We start from the raw sequence: 25,756 nt of genomic DNA, 5'->3' as shown, positions 1-25,756 counted from the left end.
TAGCAAATAACATGCTCCCCCTAACTTCACAGAGATATATCTGTTGATTATTATCAGTTGATACGATTTATATGGCTACATACAAGATTCTTTTTTTTTTTTCTTTCTTTCTTTCTTTCTTTTTTTTTTTTTAAATTATTTAATAGCCTTTTATTTACATATACATACAAGATTCTTTCCCATCTGACTTGACCTTGGACTGAATAGAGAATCTCCAAATCCTCTTTTTCAGTATCCTAGAGTTTCTCCTTTCTAGTTCTTTTTCCTTCCCTGCTTGTCTTCAGCCATGTATAATTGTTATCTCTCTCTCTCTCTCTCTCTCTCTCTCTTTCTCTCTCTCTCTCTCTCTCTCTCTCTCTCTCTCTCTCTCTCTCTCTCTCTCTCTCTCTCTCTCTCTCTCTCTCTCTCTCTCTCTCTCTCTCTCTCTTCCCCTCTCTCTCTCTCTCTTCTCCTCTCTCTCTCTTCTCCTCTCTCCCTCTCTCTCCCTCGCCCCCCTCTCTCCCTCCCTCCCTCCCTCTTTTCTTTTTCTTTTTGTTGTTGTTTACCATCTATTAAGACACTAAAGCTATTAAAACTAGGAATTGGCACACTTGATTTTTCCTGAGCCAAGGTGTTTCATTTCATCCTGATTAATGGTTAATAAGCACATTGCTACAACTCCCAAGACTTCCAATTATCAGGTTGTCACCTCCCATTGGTATCTTTTGGAGGACTGAAATGTCATTAGAGAGAGTTTGAAGGGATTCCAGAAGATTTTCAGTCTAACCTATGAAAGAGCAAGAATTCCTATTCCCCATGTCTCTAAGGCTCTGCTTGAAGGCCTCCAGCAGTGGGGAGTTTGCTGCAATGTTACCCTGTTCCCTCTGGAGACTCTTTTACTTCTGACCACTGCTTCCCTTAATCTACTAATTATGTTACCCTCCCCCTTTCTCTTTATCCCTTTACAATTCCAGTCATTAAACATTTATTAAGTGCCTGTTATGTTCTTTGGAAACTTTCACCATATGACCTTGGCCAAGTCACTTAACCTGTGTTTGCCATTAGAGAGGGAAATGGCAAAGCTCTGCAGTATTTTTGCAAGAAAACCTCATGGAGAGACGAGAGACATGTATGGGGTCATAAAGAGTCGGGCATGACTGGAAAAAACTGAACAACTCTGTTCCAGGCACTATGCCAAATGCTTGGGATGCAAAAAGATAATCGTGGCTTTGGTTTTTAATTAAGTTTGTTGTTGTTGTTTTTCTAATGCTGAACTGTACTTATGTTCTTAGTATAAATCTCCATTTGGTCATAATGGATGATTTTTTTAATAAGTTGCTTTAGTTTAACTAACAGGATTTTGTTTTAAATTTTTGAGTCATTGTTCATTAATGAAACCTATAGTTTTTCTTATTTTATTCTTCCCTAATTTAGATATTAATATATTTCTTATAAAAGGATTCCAATAGTGCTTTCTTTCTCTGTTTTTGAGAATTGTGAATTATGGGCATTAATTATTCTTCAAAAGTTTGATTGACTTCTCTGAATCTATCTGGACAAAGAGTTTTTTTTCCTTTGGTAGTTCTTTTACAGCTAGATTTATTTCCTTTTCTGGGATGTGGTTATATTTAAGATCTCTATCTGGTCTTCTGATAGTTCGGGTGTTTTTTTTAATTTTAATTTTAATTTTTTTTATTATAACTTTTTAGTGACAGAACCCATGCCTGGATAATTTTTTTTTACATTTTCCCTTGCACTCACTTCTGATTCGACTTTTCCCCTCCCTCCCTTCACCCAGATGGCAAGCAGTCCTATACATGTTGAATGTGTCAATGTGTGTGCAGAACCAAACAGTTCTCTTATTGCACAGGAAGAATTGGATTCAGAAGGTAAAAAATAACCCGGGAAGAAAAACAAAAATGCAAAACAGTTTACATTCATTTCTCAGTGTTCTTTCTTTGGGTGTAGCTGTTTCTGTCCATCAGACTGAGTTAGATCTTCTCTTTGTCAAAGAAATCCACTTCCATCAGGATACATCCTCATACAGTATCGTTGTTGAGGTATATAATGATCTCCTGGTTCTGCTCATTTCACTTAGCATCAGTTCATGTAAGTCTCTCCAAGCTTCTCTGTATTCCTTCTGCTGGTCATTTCTTACAGAACAATAATATCCCCATAACATTTATATATTGGGTGTTTATTTTGGAACTTATTTCTCTCGTTTGCATTTTTGGTTTTGTTCATGTGTAGCTATAATGTTTTCTGAGTCTTTTTATTCTAGTTTTGTTGTGATTTCTCCTTGTTCATTTGTTATTTTATCGAGTTGATTTTATGTTCTCTTAGCTAAGTTTATAAATTTTATTACTCTTCAACAAATTAGCTTTTTTCCTTATGACTTTTTTTTTATCATTTCTGTTTCTAAATTAAGTTTATCTAATATCTCATTTGTTCCTTCTTAAATTTTTCTATTTTAGCCATAGAAAAAACAAATATACATTAAAAAAAAAACTTAAGAATGTATATTTTTAGGGATAGGATTAGGATTTTTTTCCCCCTGAGGATTCTTTAACAGCATTCCAGACATTTTGGTATGTTGTTTTCATTATTTTTTATTCATGTAATATATGTGTGTGTATAAAACATAATTATTTCTCTGTTTCTGTGATTTGTTCTTTGATTCATTCAGGATTTCATTGTCAACTCTCCATTTAGGTCTATCTCTTTTTTAGGTCTATCGAGGTCAATGGACCTTGAGTGTTTTTGTTTCATTATGGCCTGAAGAGATTGTATTTAATATTTTTTCCTTTTTACATTTGTTTGCAATATCTTTGTGCCTTAATATATGGTCAGTTTTTTTTACAAGTTACATGTGGTACCAATTCATTTAGAAGATGCCATAGGACCTTTAGCTCTAATTGTTCCCAGCAGTTCATTGAGTTCATTATGTCCTCCCCACTTTTTAAAAATCCTTTTATTAGACATAACTAAGACTGAGAAAAGCCATTGAAGTCTTCTATAAATTTTGTGTTACTTTCTGTTTTCTTGTAGCTCATTTAGTAGTCCCTTTCTGGATTTGGATACTAAGGCATTTGGAATGTATAAGTTTATTACTGACACTGGTTTATTGTCTGATTCTTTTCATATAATATGTTATTTATATTTTGAATGTTATTGCATTATAAGCATAGTTGCAACTCCTGCTTTTTTGGATTCACTTAATTAATGCATTTTGTCCTATTCTCTAAGTTTTGTTCTTTGTATGTCTGTTTTTTAAAAAATTTTTTCCTTCATTCTTTAAAATTATTTTTTAATGTATTTTGTATGTTTTCCTCAATGTATTTTATTTTTCCAAATACATGTAAAGATAATTTTCTGTGTTCTAGTTTTTTTCCTTCCTGTCTTATCTCCCTCTTTCCCAAGACAACAGTCAATCATAGCTTAAACATATATAATCTTTTAAAACATATTTCCATATTTCTTGTTTTGTGCAAGAAAAATCAGACCACCCTCACCAGACCATTGGAACTGGCCCGAATTACCTCTTTTCTTGGAAAGAGCTGTGTCCATCACAGTTGATCATTACATAATCTTCTTGTTGCAGTGTACAATGTTCTTTTCACTTGGCATCATGCAAGTCTCTCCAGGTCTCTCTGAAATTATCCTGATGATCGTTTCTTATAGAATAATAATATTCCATAACATTCATATACTATAACTTATTCAGCCATTCTCCAACTGATGGGCATTCACTCAGTTTCCAGTTCCTTGCCGCTACAAAAAGGGTTTCCACAAACATTTTTGTACATGTGGGTCCTTTTTCTTCTTTTAAATATTTTATATATTTTTCCTCTTTTATTTATTCCTTGGGATACATACCCAGGAAAGATACTGCTGGGTCAAAGAGTATGCACAGTTTAATAGCCCTTTAGGCATAATTCCATATTGCTCTCCTGAATATATTAATGTCCTAGTTTTCTCATTTCCCCTCCAACATTTATCATTATCTTTTTTTGTTGTTGTTGATGATGACAGTGAATATTTAAATAAAAATGTCACTTTCAATTATATCATATTGTCTCAAAGCATATGTAAGTTCTAAAACACTCTAAGCTAGTGCTTTATATTTGCAAGTGAAAAACCTAAAGGCAATAGAGCCTTCTATCACATCCAGCTTGTATGGAGTTTAATTTCATTTCCAACATTTTTAATAAAGTTTCTAATATTATTCTTTTGAAGTCTGGGTTAGCTCCCTGTTGACCTCAGGATCAGCCAGAGTCAGTCAGGATCAGCAAAAGTCCTTGGTCTTGGGGGAGAAGTAAAAGAGATGGACGAAACTGCCACAAGCTCTCCACCTACAGACCTCCCTTCTCCTCGTTCTGCTCCAAAGTGACTCTGACTTGTCTTACTCCACCCCCTAATTCCTGCTATGATTATCTCTATACACCAAAATACAAGCCAGCACAGAATAGTGAGAGAGGCCATTTTTCCAAGCATATGCTAATAGAATATTGTCCAATAGGTAATTAGCCTTAAGTGCTCAGTTGTCTGATTCCAGTGCACCTATTCAGAGTTTCAGCCCTTTTCCAATTCTTCTCAGTGTACTTTTCTTCCAAGGTAAGAATCCCATTAACACTAAATCTAATTTAAATGATGAAAGAGTTGATGGATTAAATTGGCTTAATTAGCCCTAACCTCTCTCTATTTCTAGTCTCATAGCTCCAGCTGCCTACTGGATATCGTTTTTTGTTTTTTTGTTTTTTAAATAAGTTTTTATTGACAGAACATATGCATGGGTAATTTTATTTATTTATTTATTTTTACATTATCCCTTGCACTCACTTCTGTTCCAACTTTTCCCTTCCCTCCCTCAACTCCCTCCCCTAGATGGCAGGCACTCTTATACATGTTAAATATGGTCACAGTATATCCTAGATACGATATATGTGTGCAGAACCATACAGTTCTCTTGTTGCACAAGAAGAATTGGATTCAGAAGGTAAAAATAATCTGCGAAGAAAAACAAAAAATGCACACAGTTCACACTAATTTCCCAGTGTTCCTTCTCTGGGTCTAGCTGTATTTATCATTATCTTTTCCTATCATCTTAGCCAATATCTTCAGGTACTTTAGAATAATTTGTCACTGATTCTTTTCCCTCACACTCAGTTCCCCATCCCATTTGATAACCTTTCCTATTTGGAATTCTCTTTATTTATTCCTTTTTCTTTACTGTTTTTATCTGGCCATTTAATTCTTCCACTCTTTTTTTTTTCCTTTGATCAAGTAGATCCCCCTTTCTTTTCTTCCCCTTTAACCTAGTCCTGTCCTGTTCCTTAATTTTTTTTTTAAATTTTATTTTTTGTATCTCTTTATGGAGATGATTTTTTTCATTCTCTTCATTATCCATTTTTTCTTTCTGTCTATCCTTGGTCCTCCTTGGATTCATGATTCCTGTACCTACCTAGTGTTTCTGTGTTCTCTTCATTCCATGCAATCTTACCTATTCTTGATTGTTCACTCTAAACAGTTGCTGCCACCACTTTGTAGAGCTTAATTTGCACATTTCCCTTTTCCAGTGTGCTTCACTCCCAGAAAAATGCCATTTCTCTGGAGACAGAGGAGAGGACCCTGCCATTTGGTAGGACTGCCCCATACATTTTGTCCGTCCTCCTTCCTCTATTCCCCCCCCCCCCCAAGTGGGAGTGGTTTCTTTAAAGTACCAAATTCTCACAGAGCAACCAGCACATGATTTCCCATCACAGAAGTTCTCTTCACCTATAGAAACATCTCCTTCTTTTTTATTCCCCTGCATTTGAGACTATAGAGATCATCCTTCCCTTCATTTCTAGTCCTGAATTTGGCACATCATAAACTATACTCATCCCTGCCATCTATTCATCCTCCTATTTTGTAATGTACTCCCATGAAAAAAAGGTTGATTCATCTGAGTGACATTTCTCAAGACTATTCACAATGCCTCAATGTTTGTCTGCATCTTTTTCAGTATCTAACTTCTATCTTTTCCATTGAATCTTTGTATTCATTTAGAAAAAAGTCTCTTACTGGTCTCTGTCTCATTTTTTTGCTATTTTTGCTGTACACCATTCATTCCTCTTTTCCTATTCAGTTTCCCCCCAACACCCCAAATGTTTTGAATGCTTCCTGTTATTGAATGTTATCTTTTCTCATGTGTTGTTAAAACTCACATTGACCGTGTAGGTCACTCTGGGCTGCATCCTGAGAACTCTATTGTTCTTCAGTATATCTATCCTGATCCCTCTTTTAGTGGGCTCAGGTTAATCTTGTGATATTCAAATTACCTTTTCTTTGTATTTGAACATCTTTTTCTTGGATTTGTTTCTGAATTGAATTGACATTGGCATCCTTGGTTACGTTTTTTTTCCCCCTAAAGACAGTTTATTGAATCTTTCATAATATTTCCTATACAATTTTCTTGTATTAGGGTATTTATATTTTTTATTTATATTATTTTTATATTTTTTATTTATATTATTTATATTTTTTACTTGTCATATTCTTCTGGGAAACCTGTTATCTCTGAACCATTGTTGTGCCATAGTTTCCTTTTATTGTTCTGCCTCAGTTTCCCTAAATTGTTCTGCTTCAGTTCCTTGAATTGTTCTGCCTCAATTTCCCTGATTGCAACCCCCCTTTTCCTGACCATTAGGACTGAGATAATTAGGATGGTAGAGATCTGGCCACTCTGGCAGTCCAAAAGATAAAACTCCAGATGTCCTATCTCAGATACCTAATTGGCATCCTCTATCTCTAAGTTCCAGACTTTCTGTCTTTAGTGACTACCCCTCTTCACTTCCAGTTTATCAGAATTTATAGTCTTCACCCCCCATCTTGTCAGAACTGAATTGATGGTCCATCCCTGGAAATTACAGCTTTCAGTGTTCTGACTCCACCCCTTGCCTTTTTCTCTCCCCATCTTGGAGCCACGTATATAATTCATTGGAATCTCACATTCGAGGCTGATGCTGAATGCTTTAAGACATCAGCCTTGGGACCAAAATAGATCCTTTGGTCCCCGAAAATTTCTCACTCTCAGAAATCCAAATAAAATATTAAAAACTCTCTAATCTCTATCTTGTCTCAGTTTCTCTGGCATTACACCATGTCTTTTAAGATATGTAGAGTGAAATTTAACAAAAGGATAAACTTGAGACAAATTTCTCCAAGCAAGATAACATTTTATTTATGGGGCATGAACCTGGGAATAATACAGGTCATAGCTGTCTCAGTTTCCAACCAAGACTGAGTAAAAGGATAATTCCCCTTTTATAGGTTTTGGAGACTTACAAGATAAAGAACAGAACAGGGTAGGTGACATTATGGAGTGGGGTACAACGGGATTGATTACATAGCTGAGGTGTGAGCAATAATACAATTAATTGGAACTTGGAAATAAGAGGCTAATAATGGCCCGCTGCTCCCCTCCCTATGACTTGGGAAAGTTCATTGAGTCCCCCTGCAAGCCCAAAGATAGGACAGATTTCTTCGGATAGCAAACTAGACTTCCTTGAAGGATAGATTGATGGTGTTAAAGATATTAAAGACCTAACACTTGTGACCACCTTCATCCCCCAAAGATAGTAGAATTCCTTGAGGCAAGAATAATTAGTAAGAGAACTGGATTTCTTAACCCATTATAGATCAGCTTAATTCTGAATTGAGTTATAAGAACCATGTTACAAGACAGAATCAGTTATACAGAGGATCAATAAAAAATATACAACATCAATTTAATCATCTCCAAGACAAACATGTTTTTCTTAAAAAAAATTTTTTTTCTTTTAATTTTATTATTCATTATTTTTCTTCTTCTAGGATGTCCTTTATTTCTATGTATTTGCTTTCCCCATATGAATATCTTTTGTTTCATTGATGAGACTTGACATTGTAGATTCAAGTCTTTTTTCAGCTAGTTATTTCTATTGTTCAGGCCATAAATTCTGCTGACATTTTTATTTCTCTTTATAAATGTCCCAGGAACAGAATGTGGTTTCATTTCCTTAAATTCCATAAGGTCCTCTTTCTCATCAGGTGTTGAGTCCTTTTCCTTTATTTTCCAATATTTATTCATATATGTCTGAATTAATTTGCTAGGTCTGGAATTAGTATTTCTTTTTGCTGTCAATGTTTTTCCTATTGATAACTATTTATTAAGCTCAAGGTCCTTTTCATCTTGCTCATTGTTTTTATTCCTTCCCCGTTTAATGTTTTCACTAATTATTGGCTCTCAAAAGGTATTAGCTTCCTCACTACATTGAGCAGCAATTTGCAGTTCACTAGTGTAGGTTTGCCCTAAGTGACTTAGGTTTATTGGAGCACTGCTACATAGAAACCCTTCCCCTCCTCCAGCTGTACCTTGTTCATTTCAGAGCATTGCCAAGCTGGTGTTCTTACAGCCTAGGTTTAATTCTGAAGCTCTGAGATCTCTAGGGAAGATCAGTGTCAGGTGTGGGGTTGAGTGCAAATATATCCTGCCAATTTTTCCCTCTATTCCTCTGTAATGGGCCAAAATTCTGGAGAAATTCTTACGACAAGGGTTAACTCAGTGGAATTGATAAGACAATGGTTATCTAGTTTAGCATGGTTGGTGATTAATAGTTTTCTAGTTCAGTACATGTACTTAGTGTTTAATATAATTCTATAAGATTGACCTTTACGATGATGTAATTATAATAGAGTAAATAAGCTGGGACAAATTCTGGCAAAGGCATTCATTCCATCTTCCACCTTTGTGGTGGCTGGAGGCTGGAGCACAAGCTCTTGGACTGAGACAGACTTCAAGACAGAGACTTTTGTGGTGGTCCTTCTGCTTCCTCCAGACACATTCTGGAGGACCTCCAGGAAACTAGTTCAGGCCCAGGCAAGGAGACAAGACTGTGAAAGAGACAATAAAGAATTTGGACTTTAACACCTGGCTATTCTTGTGGTGGTTACTCAGCTGAAAAGAAGGCTGCTCCAAGACCTCCAAAAAACCAACCAGAACATTACATTCCTCTACAGAGAATTTTTGCAGCAAAGAATGCTGGCTATAAAACTTGGAGCAAATTTCTAGTTTGGAGCTTGGGTCTCTACAGTACTGGAAAGAGGGAGCAGGGGACTGACTAGGGTATATGTAAAGGGTGGGAACACTGAATACTTTCAGCAGGGTTTACTCAGTGTGATTGATGAGATAATGGTTCTCTAGTTCGCATATACTTAGTGTGATATAATGGTTTTACTGTTGGCACAAGCTCAGTGTGCTGTAGTGATGTAATCATACTAAGATATTTAAGGGCTGAGAGGACTGGAGTGTGCTCAAGCTCTCAGACCCCAGAGTCCATCCTTAACCATTCTTTTGGTGGCTCTCCTGCCTTCTTCACTCCTCCACTAAGACCAAGGCTCATCCAGAGATCCTCCAGAAAGCTAGTCCGAATATTACAGATGTAAGTTGCCTGCCTGCCTTCCTTCCTTCCTTCCTTCCTCCCTCCCTCTCTTCCTTCCTTTCTCTGTCCTTCCCTCCCTCCCTTCTTCTCTCCCTCCTTCCTCCATCTGTTCTTTCCCTCCCTTCCTTCTCTCCCCCTTCCTTTGTCCTTTCCTCTCTCCCTCTTCCTCCCTCCCTCATCTTCTTCTCTCCCTTCCTCTCTCCCTCCCTCCTTTTTTTTCTCTCTTCCTTCCCTCCCTACCTCCCTCCCTCCCTCCCTCGCTCCTTTCCTCCCTCCCTTCCCTAAGCTGGTAAATTTTTGCCTAGCAGCCCTTTTTGTAGTGGCAAGAAACTGGAAACTGAATGGATGCCCCTCAATTGGAGAATGGCTGAATAAGTTATGGTATATGAATATTGTTTTTTTTTTTCTTTTTTTTTTCTTAAAACTTTTTATTTATAAAACATGCATGGGTGATTTTTTTCCAACATTGACCCTTGCATAATATTTTGTTCCAAATTTTCCTCTCCTTCCCTCCACTCCCTCCCCTAGATGGCAGGTAGATAAATAAATGTTAAATATGTTGAAATACATGTTAGATCCAATATGTGTATACATATTTATATAGTTATCTTGTTGCACAAGAAAAATCAGATCAGGAAAGAAGAAAAAGAAAAACTGAGAAAGAAAACAAAATGCAAGCAAATAACAACAGAGTGTGAGAATGCTATGTTGTGTTCCACACTCAGTTCCCACGGTTCTCTCTCTGGGTTTAGATGGCTTTCTTTATCACTGCACAAGTGGCACTGGGTTGAATCATTTCATTGTTGAACAGATCCAAGTCTGTCAGAATTGATCATCGTTATAGTCTTGTTGTTGACATATATAATGATCTCCTAGTTCTGCTCATTTCAGTTAGCATCAGTTCATGTAAGTCTCTACTCCTCTGAAATCATCCTCCTAATTGTTTCTTACAGAACAATAGTTTTCCATAGCATTCATATGGTATATGAATATAATTGTGGAATTATGTATAGAAGAATTGCACATATTTAACATATATTGGATTACATCTAGGGGAGAAGGTGAGGGGAAAGGAGAGAAAAATATTTTGAACATAAGGTTTTTAGGGTGAATGTTGAAAATTATGTATATGTTTTGAAAATAAAAGTTTTAGTTAAAAAAAAAAAACAGATTTTGTGTTCCAAATTTTTCTCCCTTCCTTCCTCACTTTCTCCCTCCACCCCAAGGCAGTAAGCAATCTGATATAGGTTATACATGTATAATCGTTTCAAACATTTCCATATTTGTCATGTTGTGCAAGAAAAATTAGGTGTCTCAAAAGAATTTGCAGGCTTGAACGATCTAAAGTTTATTGTAATTGTAATGCCAATTGAAGGTGGGCTAAGTTCCAAAAGAACTTAGCAAAGAACCAAGAGTAAGAAGATAGATTTATAGGACAGACCAGAATCATTGGCAGATTGTTAGAACAATTAAAAAAAAAAAAAATAAGGTCAGGGGACCTTAGAATTATTGCTATATTTCTCCTAGGGAAGCTGTATCCTACCACTACTATGCTTATTATTTATTGATTACCAAATTATAGCCTTAAAGACTATAATAAATAATCTCTTATGCATTATATAAGATTCCTTGACAGATGAAACCATAGAGGTAACTAAAATGAATCCTTTTAAATGTAAAACAAAAAATAATAAAACAGGAAAAATTAGGCTCAACAAAGTTTTGCTCCAGTCATAGAAAATGACTTCTCCTAATAAAGAAAGAAGATTTTCTAGATCCTGATATTGGAGGCATCAATCTTCAATGAGAATTATGGTTATTTAAAAGAAATAGTTTGATCTCTTCAGTGAGGAAAAACTAAATGTATAGAAAAATTTCTCTTATCCTGGATTAAGATATGCAGTTGGATTGCTAGTCCATTGAATTAGTATAACACAATCCATTTCATATGAGTTGACCCCAAAATTGAAGAGAGTAGATGGCATTATTAATTACCAATTACTAGTTATTGCTTTTCACATAAAAAAATACTCTTAAGTCATTATTAGAAAAATTAAAATTGAAACAACTTTGAGATACCATCTCATATCTATCATATTGGATGAATTGATAGAAGGGGAAAATGACAGATAGAAATATTGGAGAAAATGTGAAAAAATTGCGATACTAATATATATATATAGCTGGAATTGTATACTGATCCATCCAATTTGGAGAGCAATCTGGAATTATGCAGTTATAAAATTGTATATACAGCCTTTAACCCAGCAGTGCCACTCTTAGGTTTGTTTCCTGAGGAAAAAGGAAAAGAACTTGTATGTTCTAAACTATTTATGGCAGCTCTCTTTATGGTTGAACTGGAAATTTGAGGGTATGATTGGGGAACGGCTGAATAAATTGTAGTATATGATTGTCATGGAATGCTGTGCTGTATAAAACAATGAGCAAGTTAATTTTAGGGAAGAAAATGGAAAGGCTTGCATGGAATAATGAGGAGTGAAATTAACAGAATCAAGAAAACATTGTAAATAGTACCAGCAATAATACTATTTGGAGATTAACTGAATGATTAAGCTATTCTGAGTAAGATGAATACTTCATGTCACCCAAGAGGACCTATGAAAAAAGATGTGATTTACCTCCACAGAGAGAGTAATTTTGGCCTTCTGTAGTGTGGGGTTGGGAGGGAGTGAGGGGGAGACAGCCTGAAACTCAAAATCTTAACAAAAAGTAATTAAATATTTGGAAAGCCTTATTGCTTGTTTATTATATTTTTGACTTGATTTTTTCAACAAATATTTTAATAACTTTTTACGAGTCTTGTGAAAATATCAGAATTTCCCCTTTCTCCCCTCCCCCCATTCATAGTATTATTACTATCTTAAATTGAGTGGGAAAAGAAATTTGGCTGGACCAGCCAGTTACTACTAGCCAATAGGGAGATTGTATAACACTTTTCAATGATGCTGATCTCGTAGCTTTTATAAATGCTTTCTGTTTATTATTAATATTCTGCAGCTATCTTGCTTTAAATGTCAGAAGAATCAAAATGGAAGTGACTCCAAGTGTAATGGAAAGAGAGAAAGTGGCTGTAGATAAAATTTTTTGTTTTGTGAAGTGTCATAAAAGACATTCATTGAAGATTTATACCTATGAGTGGAAAAAGGAAATCTTGTAATAAAAACCAAGAATATCCCTATGTACAACCTAAGTGCTGCATTGGTTTTCACAAAATAGTAAAAAGGAAAAGCTGGGCACTTACCTGTTTGACCCCCAGGCAAGTCATTGTGTCTGCTTCACTTATCTCATCTTTAAATGAGGATAATAATCTTTATTTTTTTTTAATCTTTAAAATGAGGATGATAATAATAATAGTACCTTTCTGTAGGGTTGTTGTGAGAATAAAATGAGAAAATAATTGTATAGCAGTTTGTAAATTTTAACATAACATATATAAATACAAGCCATTAATTATTTTTATAACAATGGATGGGCAAATACATGGAGGCTGGAGTTTTCCAGTTTTTGAGATAACTGAGATAAGCACCTGCTTTTATGGTGTATGGGGCTTTTTCATACCAGTCACATGAAATTTTCTTCACTCTTAGATCTATCTAGAAAAAATTTTCAGTATTGTATAGCAGGTTACTAGTTGTTGATGGGTAAGCAGAGGCCTTTACTCTAGGTATTATAATATAGTTTATTTTCTTTTATTTTTTCAGTTATAAAGCTTTTTATTTACAAAACATGCATGGGTAATTTTTCAGCATTGATCCTTGCAAAACCTTGTGTTCCAAATTTTCCCCTCCTTCCCCCCCTCCCCTACATGGCAAGATAATCCAATACATGTTAAATATGTTAAAATATTTGTTAAATCCGATATATGTATACATATACAGATTTCTTGCACAAGAAAAATTGGATCAAGAAGGAAAAAAAAAACTGGAGAAAACAAAATGCAAGCAAATAACAACAGAAAGAGTGAGAATTCTGTGTTGTGGTCCACACTCAGTTCCTTATAATATAGTTTAAAGAAGTTATTTTTGTTTCTGTGTTGTGAAAGGATTTTACACTGAGATTATATTGTTTAAAATTGGAAAATTTCAAACATGGTATGCTTATGTGAAAAGTTAAAGTGTATGTTTATTGTTTTATATAACAACTATATATTTTATATATTAAATTAACCTTATAATATTTGGGAACATTGGAAATGTTTAGATTGGTTTTCTTAGCAGGCTCTGTGTATCTGTGTGTATATGTATGTATCAAGCTTTATTCTTCCTCTAATCAACAATTGCTGTTCTGCACTGTTTTGCCCTTCCCCCACCCCCCTCCAGTTTGAACACCTTAGGGGATTCTAGGCAGTCTTAAGACTTAACAAAACAACAGGTGAAACTTATTTATAATGTAATAATAAAGATGGAAATATCTTGCAAATTGAGTTTTAGCAGTATTTCTTTTATCTAAATCATTTGTTGTGTACCAAAGCCCTTGAAAGGTATTAAATAATAATGAGAAACAGTTCTTGTAGTTGCTATCATTTTAATCATCTTGAATAATAACTATAGTAAATCGGTAAACCAACAATTATTGTGGAAAATAATGTGGTTTCCAAAGAAAAAGGACTCAATTGGTAAATGTTAGTTATAAAGAAAGCCATTCAATAATGTTTTTAAGTGCCTGCCTTGCAAAGTACTGGATGGAGGTAGAAAAAGAATGATATCTTACCCTCAAAGATTTTATAGTCTGCGGACTTGGTTATCATGTGTTCACTAGAGTTAAACTCAGGAAATGATAGGAGACATAGGAGAAACCCAAGGGAGTGGTTATAAAGGAAGACTGTACAAGGAAAATGTTGCTTGAACTGAGTTTAAGGGAAAAGAAGTTTTCTTAAAATGTTAAGATGAGGAGTAAGTGCGCTTGAGACATGCAACTTAGTTTATGCAGCATAGACCAAATAGAATGTATTTAGAGGATTAATGTGAATTAAGGTTGTGAAGAAAATTTGGAGGTAGATTACAGGGACTATGGAATTTATATTTTAACCCAAAATAATTCAGGAATCGTTAACAGAGTCCTATCACATTTCCTATTTTGACACATAGAGTTTTGATAATTAAACCAGGGAGAACAAAAATAGACCAAGAACTATAAGCCAATTCTTAATGAATATTGATGCAGAAATTTTAAATAAAATACTAGCAAGAAGATTACAGCAAGATCTCATAAAGATCATATATACTGTGATCAGATGGAATTTATGCCAATTGAACAACTATGAACAGGCAGTTTTCAGAAGAAATCGAAGTTATCAATAATCATTTGAAAACAAATGCTTTACATCACTCCTGATTAAAGAAATGCAAATTAAAAGAACTCATGATACTATCTCATGTCTATCAGATTATCTAACATGAAGGGGAAAGGTTAACTAATTAGAAGATTCACTGATAGAACAGGAAAAAGACAAATGCTCTAGGTAATGTGGAAGAAATTAGGACACTATGCATTGTTGTAGTAGTGAATTAGTTCAACCTTTCTGGCGAAAAATTTGGAATTGTACCCAAATGACTGTAAAACTGTTCATACTCTTTGACCCAGCAATATCACCACTAGGTCTTTAAAGCAGTTTGTAGTGGCAAAGAATTGGAAGTGAAGAGGAGTGCCCATGATCAGGGGAATGAATGAGTAACTTTTGGTATATGATTGCGATGTACTACTATTATGCTATAAGAAATGATGAGCAAGAAATGTTACATGTAAAAATGATAAGGTTTAGGTTTAGGGAACCAAAATGAGATTAGGGTTTCTGGTGGTCAGGAAGTTAAATGATAAGGTCTTGTGGCAGCTTCGGGGTTCAAAGAACCAAATGGAGAAGTTTGGCTCCCCTGCACCCCTTTGGGATTCAGCACAAGGGTAAAGATTTTTGGGGACCCCTTTCTGGTGGCGCAAAGATTCTCTGTTTAGAAAAAATCTGGCAAGACTTTTAACTTCTTCCTAAGTAACATAAGCAGTACCAGGAGAACATCATAATAGCAATATTGTATGATGATCAACTGTGAAAGACTTATCTAATCTGATAATGTTCCAAGACAATTTTAAATGACTTAAGATGGAAAAAATGCTATGCTATGTACCTCCATAGAATGGAGTCTGAATGCAGATTGAAACATGTTTTTTAAACTTTTTTGTTTTTAATTTTTTTTTTCTCTTTTGCAACATGAGTAATTGGGAAGTATTTTTTGCACGACAACATGAATAATCTATACAAAATTGTTTCCCTTCTCAAGGAGGGGAGAAGAATGGGGGAGAGAGAGAATTTGGAACTCAAAATTTTTCAGTGATCAATTTTTTTCATTTAATTAGGAAATATTTAATAAAACAAATTATATATATATATATATATATATTTTATAAAATAAAAGTTAGGAGTTAGAATAACTAACAGCCTGGTTAATTATTCTGAAATACTAGATAGATATATAATAGTAGGAGGCTTTAGAAGTGCTAAGGTAAAGACAGTTGTTAATTCCAGACAGAATGAATGGTTTGCAGCCATGTTAAATGAATATTTATTGCTCTGATTTAACTTAATTTGCACAGAAAAGTCATTTGACTCTCAAATAGATGATGTTTTAAACTCTGTTATGTAGTATTCTACCATTAGCTATTAGAATTAGAATTCTCTATTTGTCAACATTTATTTAAATTTAAATTCAAGTTTTTATATAAGTCTGAAGAGGCAGTATGTTAATTGAAAAAATTAGCAATTTCGAATTTATGAGAATTAAAAATTTTGTACAAATAAAATTAGTAAAGCTGCTTGGAAGGAAATAGTAAGAAAAAGATTTTATCAAATATTATTGATAAAAGTTTGGAGAACAGGTAGTGAACCATTTTTTTTTTTTCGTGTCAGAGACATGGAGGACTATTGAGAATTACATATGAAATTAAGCGGAATCTGTAGCATATTTTGCTTTTCTCATTCTGGAGGAATGGGAAATGATTGATATAAAGAAAAAAAGCATTTATAAAATAAAAATTTTTTGAAGAGCATCATGCCTCTTACTAATATTCTAAAGGTCCACACATTTTGATTTTGGTTCTTTATCCCTAGTATCTAATATATGTGTTATCACACGTAAAAAAAGAAATAATAAAACATGTGTGGGCTACTAACTGTTGTTTTTATGATCAAATGAAATGTTACATGTAAAAATGATAAGGTTTAGATTTAGGGAACCAAAATGAGATTAGGGTTTCTGGTGGTCAGGAAGTTAAATGATAAGGTCTTGTGGCAGCTTCGGGGTTCAAAGAACCAAATGGAGAAGTTTGGCTCCCCTGCACCCCTTTGGGATTCAGCACAAGGGTAAGGATTTTTGGGGACCCCTTTCTGGTGGCGCAAAGATTCTCTGTAAAGGAATTTACAGACCTGAAAACCTAGATTGATAAGAGGTTTATCATAGGGTTTGGGAAGTAAGATTAGAAATCCTGACAAAGAGGCATAAAGTCTCGTTAGGGACTTTCTAAGTCATTCAAAGTCATTTTTGTCACATCAAGATCCATCTTACTAACATTTGTTTAGATTTTGGGAGATTGGAAGTCTTGTGCTTTGTAAAAAATGTGTACATTGTAGAAGATTTTTGTTTAAAGTTGAACTTATAATAAGCATGATAATAAAATGTTTTTATATATGCTTTGGCTACAAGGATGCCCTAAAAATGAGGAGTGGGGAGAATTGAATTATTATTTGTAAAAAGTGTAAGCTTTATATGTTATAGTTACATTAGCAATTTATCTTAATTTTACAGATAAACAATATGCAATTCCAAGGCTTTTGGTTGTGTTTGAATCTCCTGCTGTTCACCTTAGTAAAAGCAGAATTGCAGGACGAAGATGTTGAGATGGAGGATTTTGATGAAAGTTCAGAAGAAATTGTGACCAACGAAGATAAACTTTCCCCAGAGGTAAAATTAGTATGCAATAAATTTAATAATCAATTTTTTACCTTAACTCATATATGTGATTAATCCCTGAATTTCTTATAAATCTACAATTCTACAATTCCTAAGTGGATTGACTTGTGTCAACATACATAGAACTTTGTTGTCTAGATTGTTAGGTTTTGCTTTAAATTCTTCAGGTCACTTAAAAAATTTTTTAAAGAAAACATCAAAAATAGTACCTTAGTATCTATTAGTAATTAGTAATATTAGTATTAGGTAAATTAGTACAAATTATTTTGGGAATGGTTTTCAAAGCTTTTCTGTTTCTAAGACTTCTAAACTATAGATTCCTCTTCTAATATGTGTTGAATTTCAGTTATCTTTAAGAAAAAAAAAAATTTCTAGTGAAAAATGAGGAAGGGAAAGAGTTAAAGTTGCAATATGGACACTCATTAAAATCTGGTATGTGCTTAGGAGGAATTAATAATCTATAAACTCATTGTTTCATATTTGGATGCTATGCTTGAGAGAGATGCATGTGTATACATTCTTTAGCTAAATTGCAAGCTCTCTGAAGATGTTTCTTTTGTTTTTTTCTTGTACTATTTTGATTCTGTTTTCTTTCTTGTTCCTCTCATTAAATACAGAATTTTAGAATCTACAGAAAGCAGTCACACTCATGTATTATTGTTCACCTAAGTAGTTTAGCCACAGCTATTAAGTAATCCTATTGAACTGTGGTGTCAAACTCAACTAGAAATTATATCTCAGGATCCCTTTGGGCTGCATAGCATATTGACTTAGAAAACCACAAATTCACATTAATTGCTATTATCTTCTTATTTATTTTGTTCAGCATTTTCCAAATGTATTTTAATTGAGTTCAAACAGCATTCAGAAATGTAAGCTATATGACTGATGATTGACACTTCTGCTTTAGAGAATTATACCAAAGAAACTGTCAACCAGCCATCTGTGGTTCTATCTTAAATATTCATGTATAAAGAAATCTTTAGGCAGGAATTTTTCTTTGCTATGGTTTTTCTACCCATAGGGCCAGATTAAACTAGACTGTCATAATAAATGCTTTTTGATTATTTTTTTACTGGAGAGGACCAAAATGTACAATGATAAATTTAGATGTAAAGACAGACAGAGCTGGTGTGTTTTTAGGGAAGGCCTACTAGAAAAAAAAAATTCCTGTTTCCTGGAAGGAACTAGTTGAAGCAGGCAGATAGTTTTGAGTAAGCTGAGAATAGGCTGAACCAGATTCTATAGTTGTATTCATAATCCTGCTAATAATAAGTTTGTAGACTCTTGCCTGTTCACTGATTATCTCTTTTTCTTGTAAAAACTGGAAATGTTTTCCCACTAAAACCAGTGCTGCTCAATTAAACTTTATGGTCTTTCCCTAAAATCTAGCCTTCTCACTGATAGGGAAAATATATATAAACAAAATTAGACAATGCTCCCCTAGAGGCAGACCCAGAAGTTGGTTATTTTTCTCAGGTTTCATCATTGTACATTGTACTAAGTTCTTTTCAAAAGCTTTGTTTTTATTTAGACCAATTTGTAACATGTCTTTTAGGTTAAATATAAGACACCACAACCTATAGGAGAAGCGTATTTCACAGAAACCTTTGATAATGGAATATTAACTGGGTAAGTTTATAGTGAATATTAAAAAGGATATTGTACTTGATATTTTAAAGCTAAAGAGTTTAGACCATTGATAACTGCTTTTAATACAGAATTTTTATTTTTTACAAAAGTATAAATTTATCCACGTACCTGACAAGTTCTGTGAAATGGAGTAATACTATTATGTACCTTAGTCATATCTCCAAGGGTGTCAACTGTAAATCTGTGATTCATATCTCCAAGGGTGTCAACTGTAAATCTGTGATCTTTTTACCTTTTCTTTTAAAGTTTCTGGGGAATAGTCATAGTTAGACTAAATCAGGGCTACTTAAATTTTTCCACTTGTGACCCTTTTTTTGCCCAAAATATTTTTATGTGATCCCAGATATTTTGGCATATGAAATAGGTATACAAGTCAAACATTTCCTGATAATCATAATTTTATAACTTCCATATTCAGTGGTGAGACCTCTCATGGGATTGTGAACCACAGTTTTAAGAAGCTGGGGACTAGTCCACTCTTAGTTATCTTCCAGACTTTCCTCCAGATGCTAACTCTTCTTAGCAGAGGTGCAGTGGATAGGCCCCAAATCACAAAGACTTGTCTTCTTGAGTTCAAATCCTACCTCAGATTAGTACCCAAGTCATTTAACTCTGTTTGCTTATCTCAGTCTCCTCATCTGTAAAATGAGTTTTTGAGGGGGAAAATGGTAAACTGCTCCACTGTCTTTGCCAAGAAAGCCCCAAATGGTGAGGGGGCAGGATGAATCAGACATGACTGAAAAATGACTGAATAATATCAGCTACTAGAAACATTTACTGATTTTCCTGGTTACGAAGGTTATCTCTTTCCTTTAATTGTCTTGTATTTATTTATCTATATAAATAATATAGATAATATACAATAATATAATATAATAATATATAATATTTTTCTATATAAATGGCTTCGAACCTCTTTGTTAGCTACGACTTAAAGACTGGCATTTTATTTTGTCTTTGTAGCTTTAGCACCAAGCAAAAGTACCATATGCTTTGAAGGCACTTAAAAAATAAATGCTAATTGAATGTTGACTGATTTGTTAATCATTTATGTAAAGTGCTCAATACATGAAGAAAAAATGACAAAAGTTAGAATTCATGTATAGTAATAATTACATAAAATATTTTGTTATTTTTAAAAAGTAAGGATTAGAGGGATTTTTCAGTCATCCACCCAATGGACAAAAACCAGATTTCTGATAAAAACAGATGGACAAAAAAGGTGTGTACTCTTACTGCTCTAGTTTGACCCAGTATTAGAAAGGCTAACAGTTGTAAGAGAGAGAAGAGGGAATAATTGCCCCAGAGGTAAAGATGACAAGTTACATTTAATTACATTAAATTTATTAGTTTCAACAAAATACTGAAATATAACATGATTTCAAGAGTTGCAATATATAATAACATTTACGTTCTTAGAGATTTCCAATGTAGACAATGCAAATATAAAAAAGACATACACACAAACCATTAAATATCTTGATATTAACTCTACATACATGTTACCTATAAAAGACCATAGTTAAACTGGACAGTGTTCATAGATGTTTTTAGTTCATGGTTGTATAAATATAGCAAAAAATGACAGTAATTTACAAATCATACATTATTACAATTAAGAAAGAAATTATCATTGGGGTTTTGTGTGGAAGTTAATAAAGTTGCTGTAAAATATGTACAGAAAACAAGCTATTAGGAATATAAAAATCATTTGAAGGTGGAAAATTTCAGATGAAAATGGACTCATCATTTCAGAATTTATTTTATAAAAGCGTTGTCCTTAAAAAAATTTTTTTATTGGGGCAGCTAGGTGGCGCAGTAGGTAGAGCATCAGACTTGAAGTAGAGAGGACCCAAGTTCAAATTTTGCCTCAGACATGTAAACTTCCTATTTGTGTGATGCTGGGCAAGTCATTTAACCCCAATTGCCTCAGCCAAAAAAAAAAAAAAAAAAAAGACAATGGGAAAAATAAGACAGTGGGAAAGAAACAAGGCAGAAATAGAACCAAAAGTATATTAAAGACGGGTATTTGAGATCTTATGAATAATAATGATATCTGAAGAAAAGCCTACTTTAAGAAATATTGGGAAATTATTGTAATAAAGAAGAAAGTAAATGTAAATATCTATGTCACCTAACACAGTAAATTCCAAATGAATTAGTATTAAACAGTATGCTAGATTAGGGAAAATGTAATATCTTTATTCCAGTTTTGTTTAACCACATACATTTTAAACTATTAAATAATAGTGAAAAAGTATATAGATTTAATATAAAATTGCATTTACACCAAAAAACTCCATTTCAAGAATAAGAGGTTGGGAAAATATTTGTAGTACGTTTAAAACGTAGACTTATTGTTCAAAATGTTTAAAAATGCTATAAGTATCTTAGGTAAATGATAAAAAGGTGTTTACAAAGGAGAATGGATATAGCAATCACTTGAAAAAAATGTTTAGCTTTGCTGTTCATTAAGGAAGTACAAATTTTAAATAACTTTGAAGTGCCACTTTATGTTCCCTTTACATCAAATGGGCAAAAGTAAATAAAAAGGACAAAATTTATTTACTTATGGTGTTTTGGAGAAATCAGTACAATCCTTTATTGTAGATGAAATTGACAATTGGCAATATCTTTTTAAAACTATAAACATTAGTAATAACAAAAAATTCCCATTATTAGTGATAAGAGAAAAAAGATGTATTTTCCAATATATAGAGAGGTAAATCAAGGCACAAAGTTCCAAGCATATTCAATTTATTAGTAAGGCTTGCAGTTATCAATAAAAGGGATCTCTTAGCTCTTTAACAAGCAAAAAAGATCTTGAATGAAAGCAGATAAATAATTTTTTTAATGAACAAAAGGAGCATGTCATAGATGGGAAAAACAATACAATTGATTACAAAGTCTGAAGAACAACATAGAGAAAAATATCCAGAGGCAGGAGATTCAGAGAAAATATGTAACTTAGTCATGGACAAATGTCTGAGAAATATGTTAAGTGCAAATAGTTATATATATGTTTATTTGATTTTATTTCAAGTTAAATTTATAATTACTTTCAGAAATAACAAATAGTTTATAGTATTTTAGTGGAAAGTGAACCTTAAGAACTCTTTATAAAATAAAACTATGGAATTGATTCATTTGTCTTTTCTAAACAATCTGAAAAATTGATGAACGTGTGTGCTGTTTATTAAAGAAAACTAATTGTTTACAGGTGGGTGTTATCCAAAGCAAGAAAAGAAGACACTGATGAGAACATTGCTAAATATGATGGTAAACTCCTTAAATATATACATGTTTAAACCACATTATGTAATTGTGTGTGTGTGTGTGTGTGTGTGTATATATGTGTATATATATATATTTGCTCTAATTATATTTTTTAGTGGAATTTGCCACTGGTCTTCAAAGAAACTTTAAAAAGAAATAAATTAATTATAAATTTTGGGGCAAAAGGGTTTACTATAGCAATAAAGTGAAGCCTGCCCTTGGAATAAAAGGACCAGAAATCAAACCCTGTCTCAGTCACTTTCCAACTGTGTGATACAGAGCAAAGTTCCTTACATTTATTTTAACCCCTTTACAAAATAGAAAAAAAAAAAAAAGCATGGTCTGAAAAGTGCTGTGTAAGCTTTTATAGAGGTGGGTTATCAGGATTGTTATTTTTTAAATGTGTAGCATTAATTATTCATAGTTGTAGTGTAAAGCCATTTGCTTCCACTACAGATAATTTAAAACTTAGTCATCTAATTATTATTCACTTTGACATAGAGCTTTAACCCTTACTGAGCATTTCCCACAACAATCCTATAAGGAAATTGATGTTATGAAAACTTGTAGAGCCAGGATTTCAATCCAGATATCCATATTTCAGTTCAAAACATCTTTGAGTTACTAGTATTTTGAGCAGTACTTCTTTTAGGGTAAAAAATTGCTAAGTAATACCTAGTACTTGATAAATCCAATCTCAGTCAGAAATTTTAGGGTAGCAATATTATGTTTCGGAGCAAAGGAAGAACAAAGGATTGGGCCCTTTTTGAAGGTAAGCACTGGGAAGAATCAGAAAAGTTAATTTACTACACATTTTGTTATAAAATAAAAAATTGTTTTCTACTTTGTAGAATAGAAACTTTGTATAAGTTTTCTGTGATTTGAATTTCTGACTACACTTAAGAACTTAGCAAAGTTTTTAAAATGTATATGTTTACATTTAGGTACACATAAAATTATTATGTTTAAGAAACAAGCAATTTTAAACTAGAACCTTATCTTTTCCATGTGAATATGCAACTCAAAATAGAAGAAAGAAAGAATACTGGAATCACTTACAGTTTGTAGATTATTTTCTAGTTTTCCTATTGACAGATTAGAAAAATGAGCAGGAGGAATACTTTGTCTTATGATGCCTTAGTAGTATTATTTAGCTCTCTGTGCTATTTCTTAAATTATCAAAAGATTAATAATCCTCACCCTTTTCTGCGTAAAATGGAAACAAAAACACTAGTCTGCAAACTTTTTTAGTAAGTTTATTAAAATAATTTAAAAGTTCAAATATTTATAAAGGGCATTTTTTTTCCTGGCTCAATACTATTAAGCAAAACTCTAGAAATGAATTAGGGAACCCTCAGATTATATCAAATTCAATTTTAAGTTTAACATTTTATATATTATTTTTGCTTTTTGAATTACTAGCTATCTAAGAATTGTGTTAAAAGGTGATTCAAGGTTCCTCTCACACTTACTCAAAATTATCATTAAGTATATTAAATCAAAAGCATATTGAATTATAATTGGAAATACAGTACTAGTTTTGTTGTGTTATCATTGCAGTTTTGTTTTGAAATATTATATCATTAAATATATCATAATATTTTAAATTTAGCCACAAACTGCTCTTTGAGTAACATTGAGAGACCTTTGATCATAACTAAATTACTGCCCTGTAAAATTCTGTATATTAGTCTGAGAACAAGAATTCCTGATTAATTAAGTATTTTGATCAACAGAAAGTTAATTTATTAACTAAAGGGGTGGAGAATCCTTCAGTCCAGCAACCAGAATTATCCCCTTGACTTGATTTTGTTCTGCCCAGTCACAGTTTTCAAGTTGTATCTGTCTGATCCTCATTTCCGAGTTGATAAATCCCATTTATTACTTGTAGTTGTGTAAACTCAACATGGTTTTAAAAAACAATAGCCACAATATCCTAAGAGTCCACAAGATAGGGTTATTACTCAGTGAAAGAAGAGGGAGTTTGTTTTGCAGTTACTCAGTTTTTTAAAAATGTGAACAAATTCATATGCCAGCATGAGTAAAAGGTGAAAAATCAAGCCAAAAAAATAAGTTTATTGAAATCCTTGACTATTTTCAGATTTTGTACTGCAGTCCCAAAGAAGGAAAATCTAAAAGAATGATCAAGATTATTCATGATGCTTTTTTAACAAATAGACATTTGAGAAGATAACCCTGTGCATCTCTACTTTCTCATCTCTATAAAAATGCTGTCATATATCAGTTATCTATAATGAAAACATTAAAAGACAGTTTTTCACAGGTGCTTTTCTGTAGTACACCATATCTTTGTCATCATAATTGACTAAGAAATATAGAAAATATGAGGCATCTGGGTTTATTTTTATTAAAGAAGGTATTTAATTTGGTAGAGAAAAATAAAAGCTTAAAAGCTCTTTGAACTTTGTTTATGAGAGAAGAGAATAATCACAATACTGATAATAAATTTTTCAGCATTCAGAGTATTGGAATCTTTGGATAAATAATGAAGCAAAGTTCAAAAAAAAAAAAATACCTCTTTCTCAGAACCAAAAAAGCACTTAAAAATGCTAAAAGGAGTAAAAAGAAGAGGGAAGACTTAAAAGGTCAATTCTAACCCAGAGGATTAGATGAAACATTTTTTACTTTTTTTTTTTTTTTTTTAAATAATAGCTTTTTATTTTCAAAATAGAGGCAAAGATAGTTTTCATCATTCACACTTGCTTGCAAAACCTCATGTTCTAAATTTTTTCTCCCTTCTTTCCCCCCATCCCCTCCCCTAGACAGCAAATAATTTAGCATAGGTTTAAACATGTGTAGTTTTTCTCTACACATTTCCACAATTATGCTGAACAAGAAAAATCAGAACAAAAAGGGGAAAAAATGAGGGGGGAAAAAAAACAAGCAAACATCAACAAAAAGAGTGAAAATACTATGTTATGATCCATACTCAGTCCCCATATTCCCCTTTTTGGATGCAGATGGCTCTCTTCTCCATAAGTCCATTAGAACTTGCCTGAATCCCCTCATTGTTGCAAAGAATTGGACAAAACATTTAAGAAAAGAATCTGAGGATACCTTGTAAGAGACTAGAACTAATAATTAGGTACAGCAAAGGGAAGAAGCCAGCTAGAAAATCGGCAAAACTACTTGATGACCGTGGTGCAAAGGATGACTTGAAAATTAAACATAATTTAGTCCCCACATCTTAGCACTTAATATTTTATAGTTTTCCATAGATATCATCAGGTAAAAGCATGAGGATCATTGTATAGTAATTATTCAGAAGTGCCACTTAAAAGAAGCTTTTGGTTTATTAAACCAGTTTTAACATAGTCATGATGTCAAACCAAAAGATACCTGGACATTTTGTAACATAGATTTTATATCATTAGTATATGTTATTTG

The 25,756-nt window shown here is 33.1% G+C and overlaps 1 protein-coding gene across 1 annotated transcript in view; it reads left to right on the top strand.

The window, feature by feature from the left end:
• The window catches only part of CLGN (calmegin), a 67,748-nt gene that overhangs the window by 7,335 nt on the left and 34,657 nt on the right, over positions 1–25,756 (top strand). Inside the window, exons 2-4 of the mRNA XM_031944129.1 lie at positions 17,255–17,410; positions 18,978–19,051; positions 22,293–22,351. Coding sequence (XP_031799989.1) covers positions 17,264–17,410; positions 18,978–19,051; positions 22,293–22,351 — 280 coding nt within the window. The 5' untranslated portion in view covers positions 17,255–17,263. The remainder of the gene's footprint in view (positions 1–17,254; positions 17,411–18,977; positions 19,052–22,292; positions 22,352–25,756) is intronic.

The sequence above is a fragment of the Sarcophilus harrisii genome, chromosome 6 (assembly GCF_902635505.1).
Source record: "Sarcophilus harrisii chromosome 6, mSarHar1.11, whole genome shotgun sequence".
Classification (NCBI taxonomy): Eukaryota; Metazoa; Chordata; class Mammalia; order Dasyuromorphia; family Dasyuridae; genus Sarcophilus; species Sarcophilus harrisii.
The sequence above is the reverse complement of the archived record's forward strand: the minus strand, read 5'-3'. Positions and strand labels throughout refer to the sequence as shown.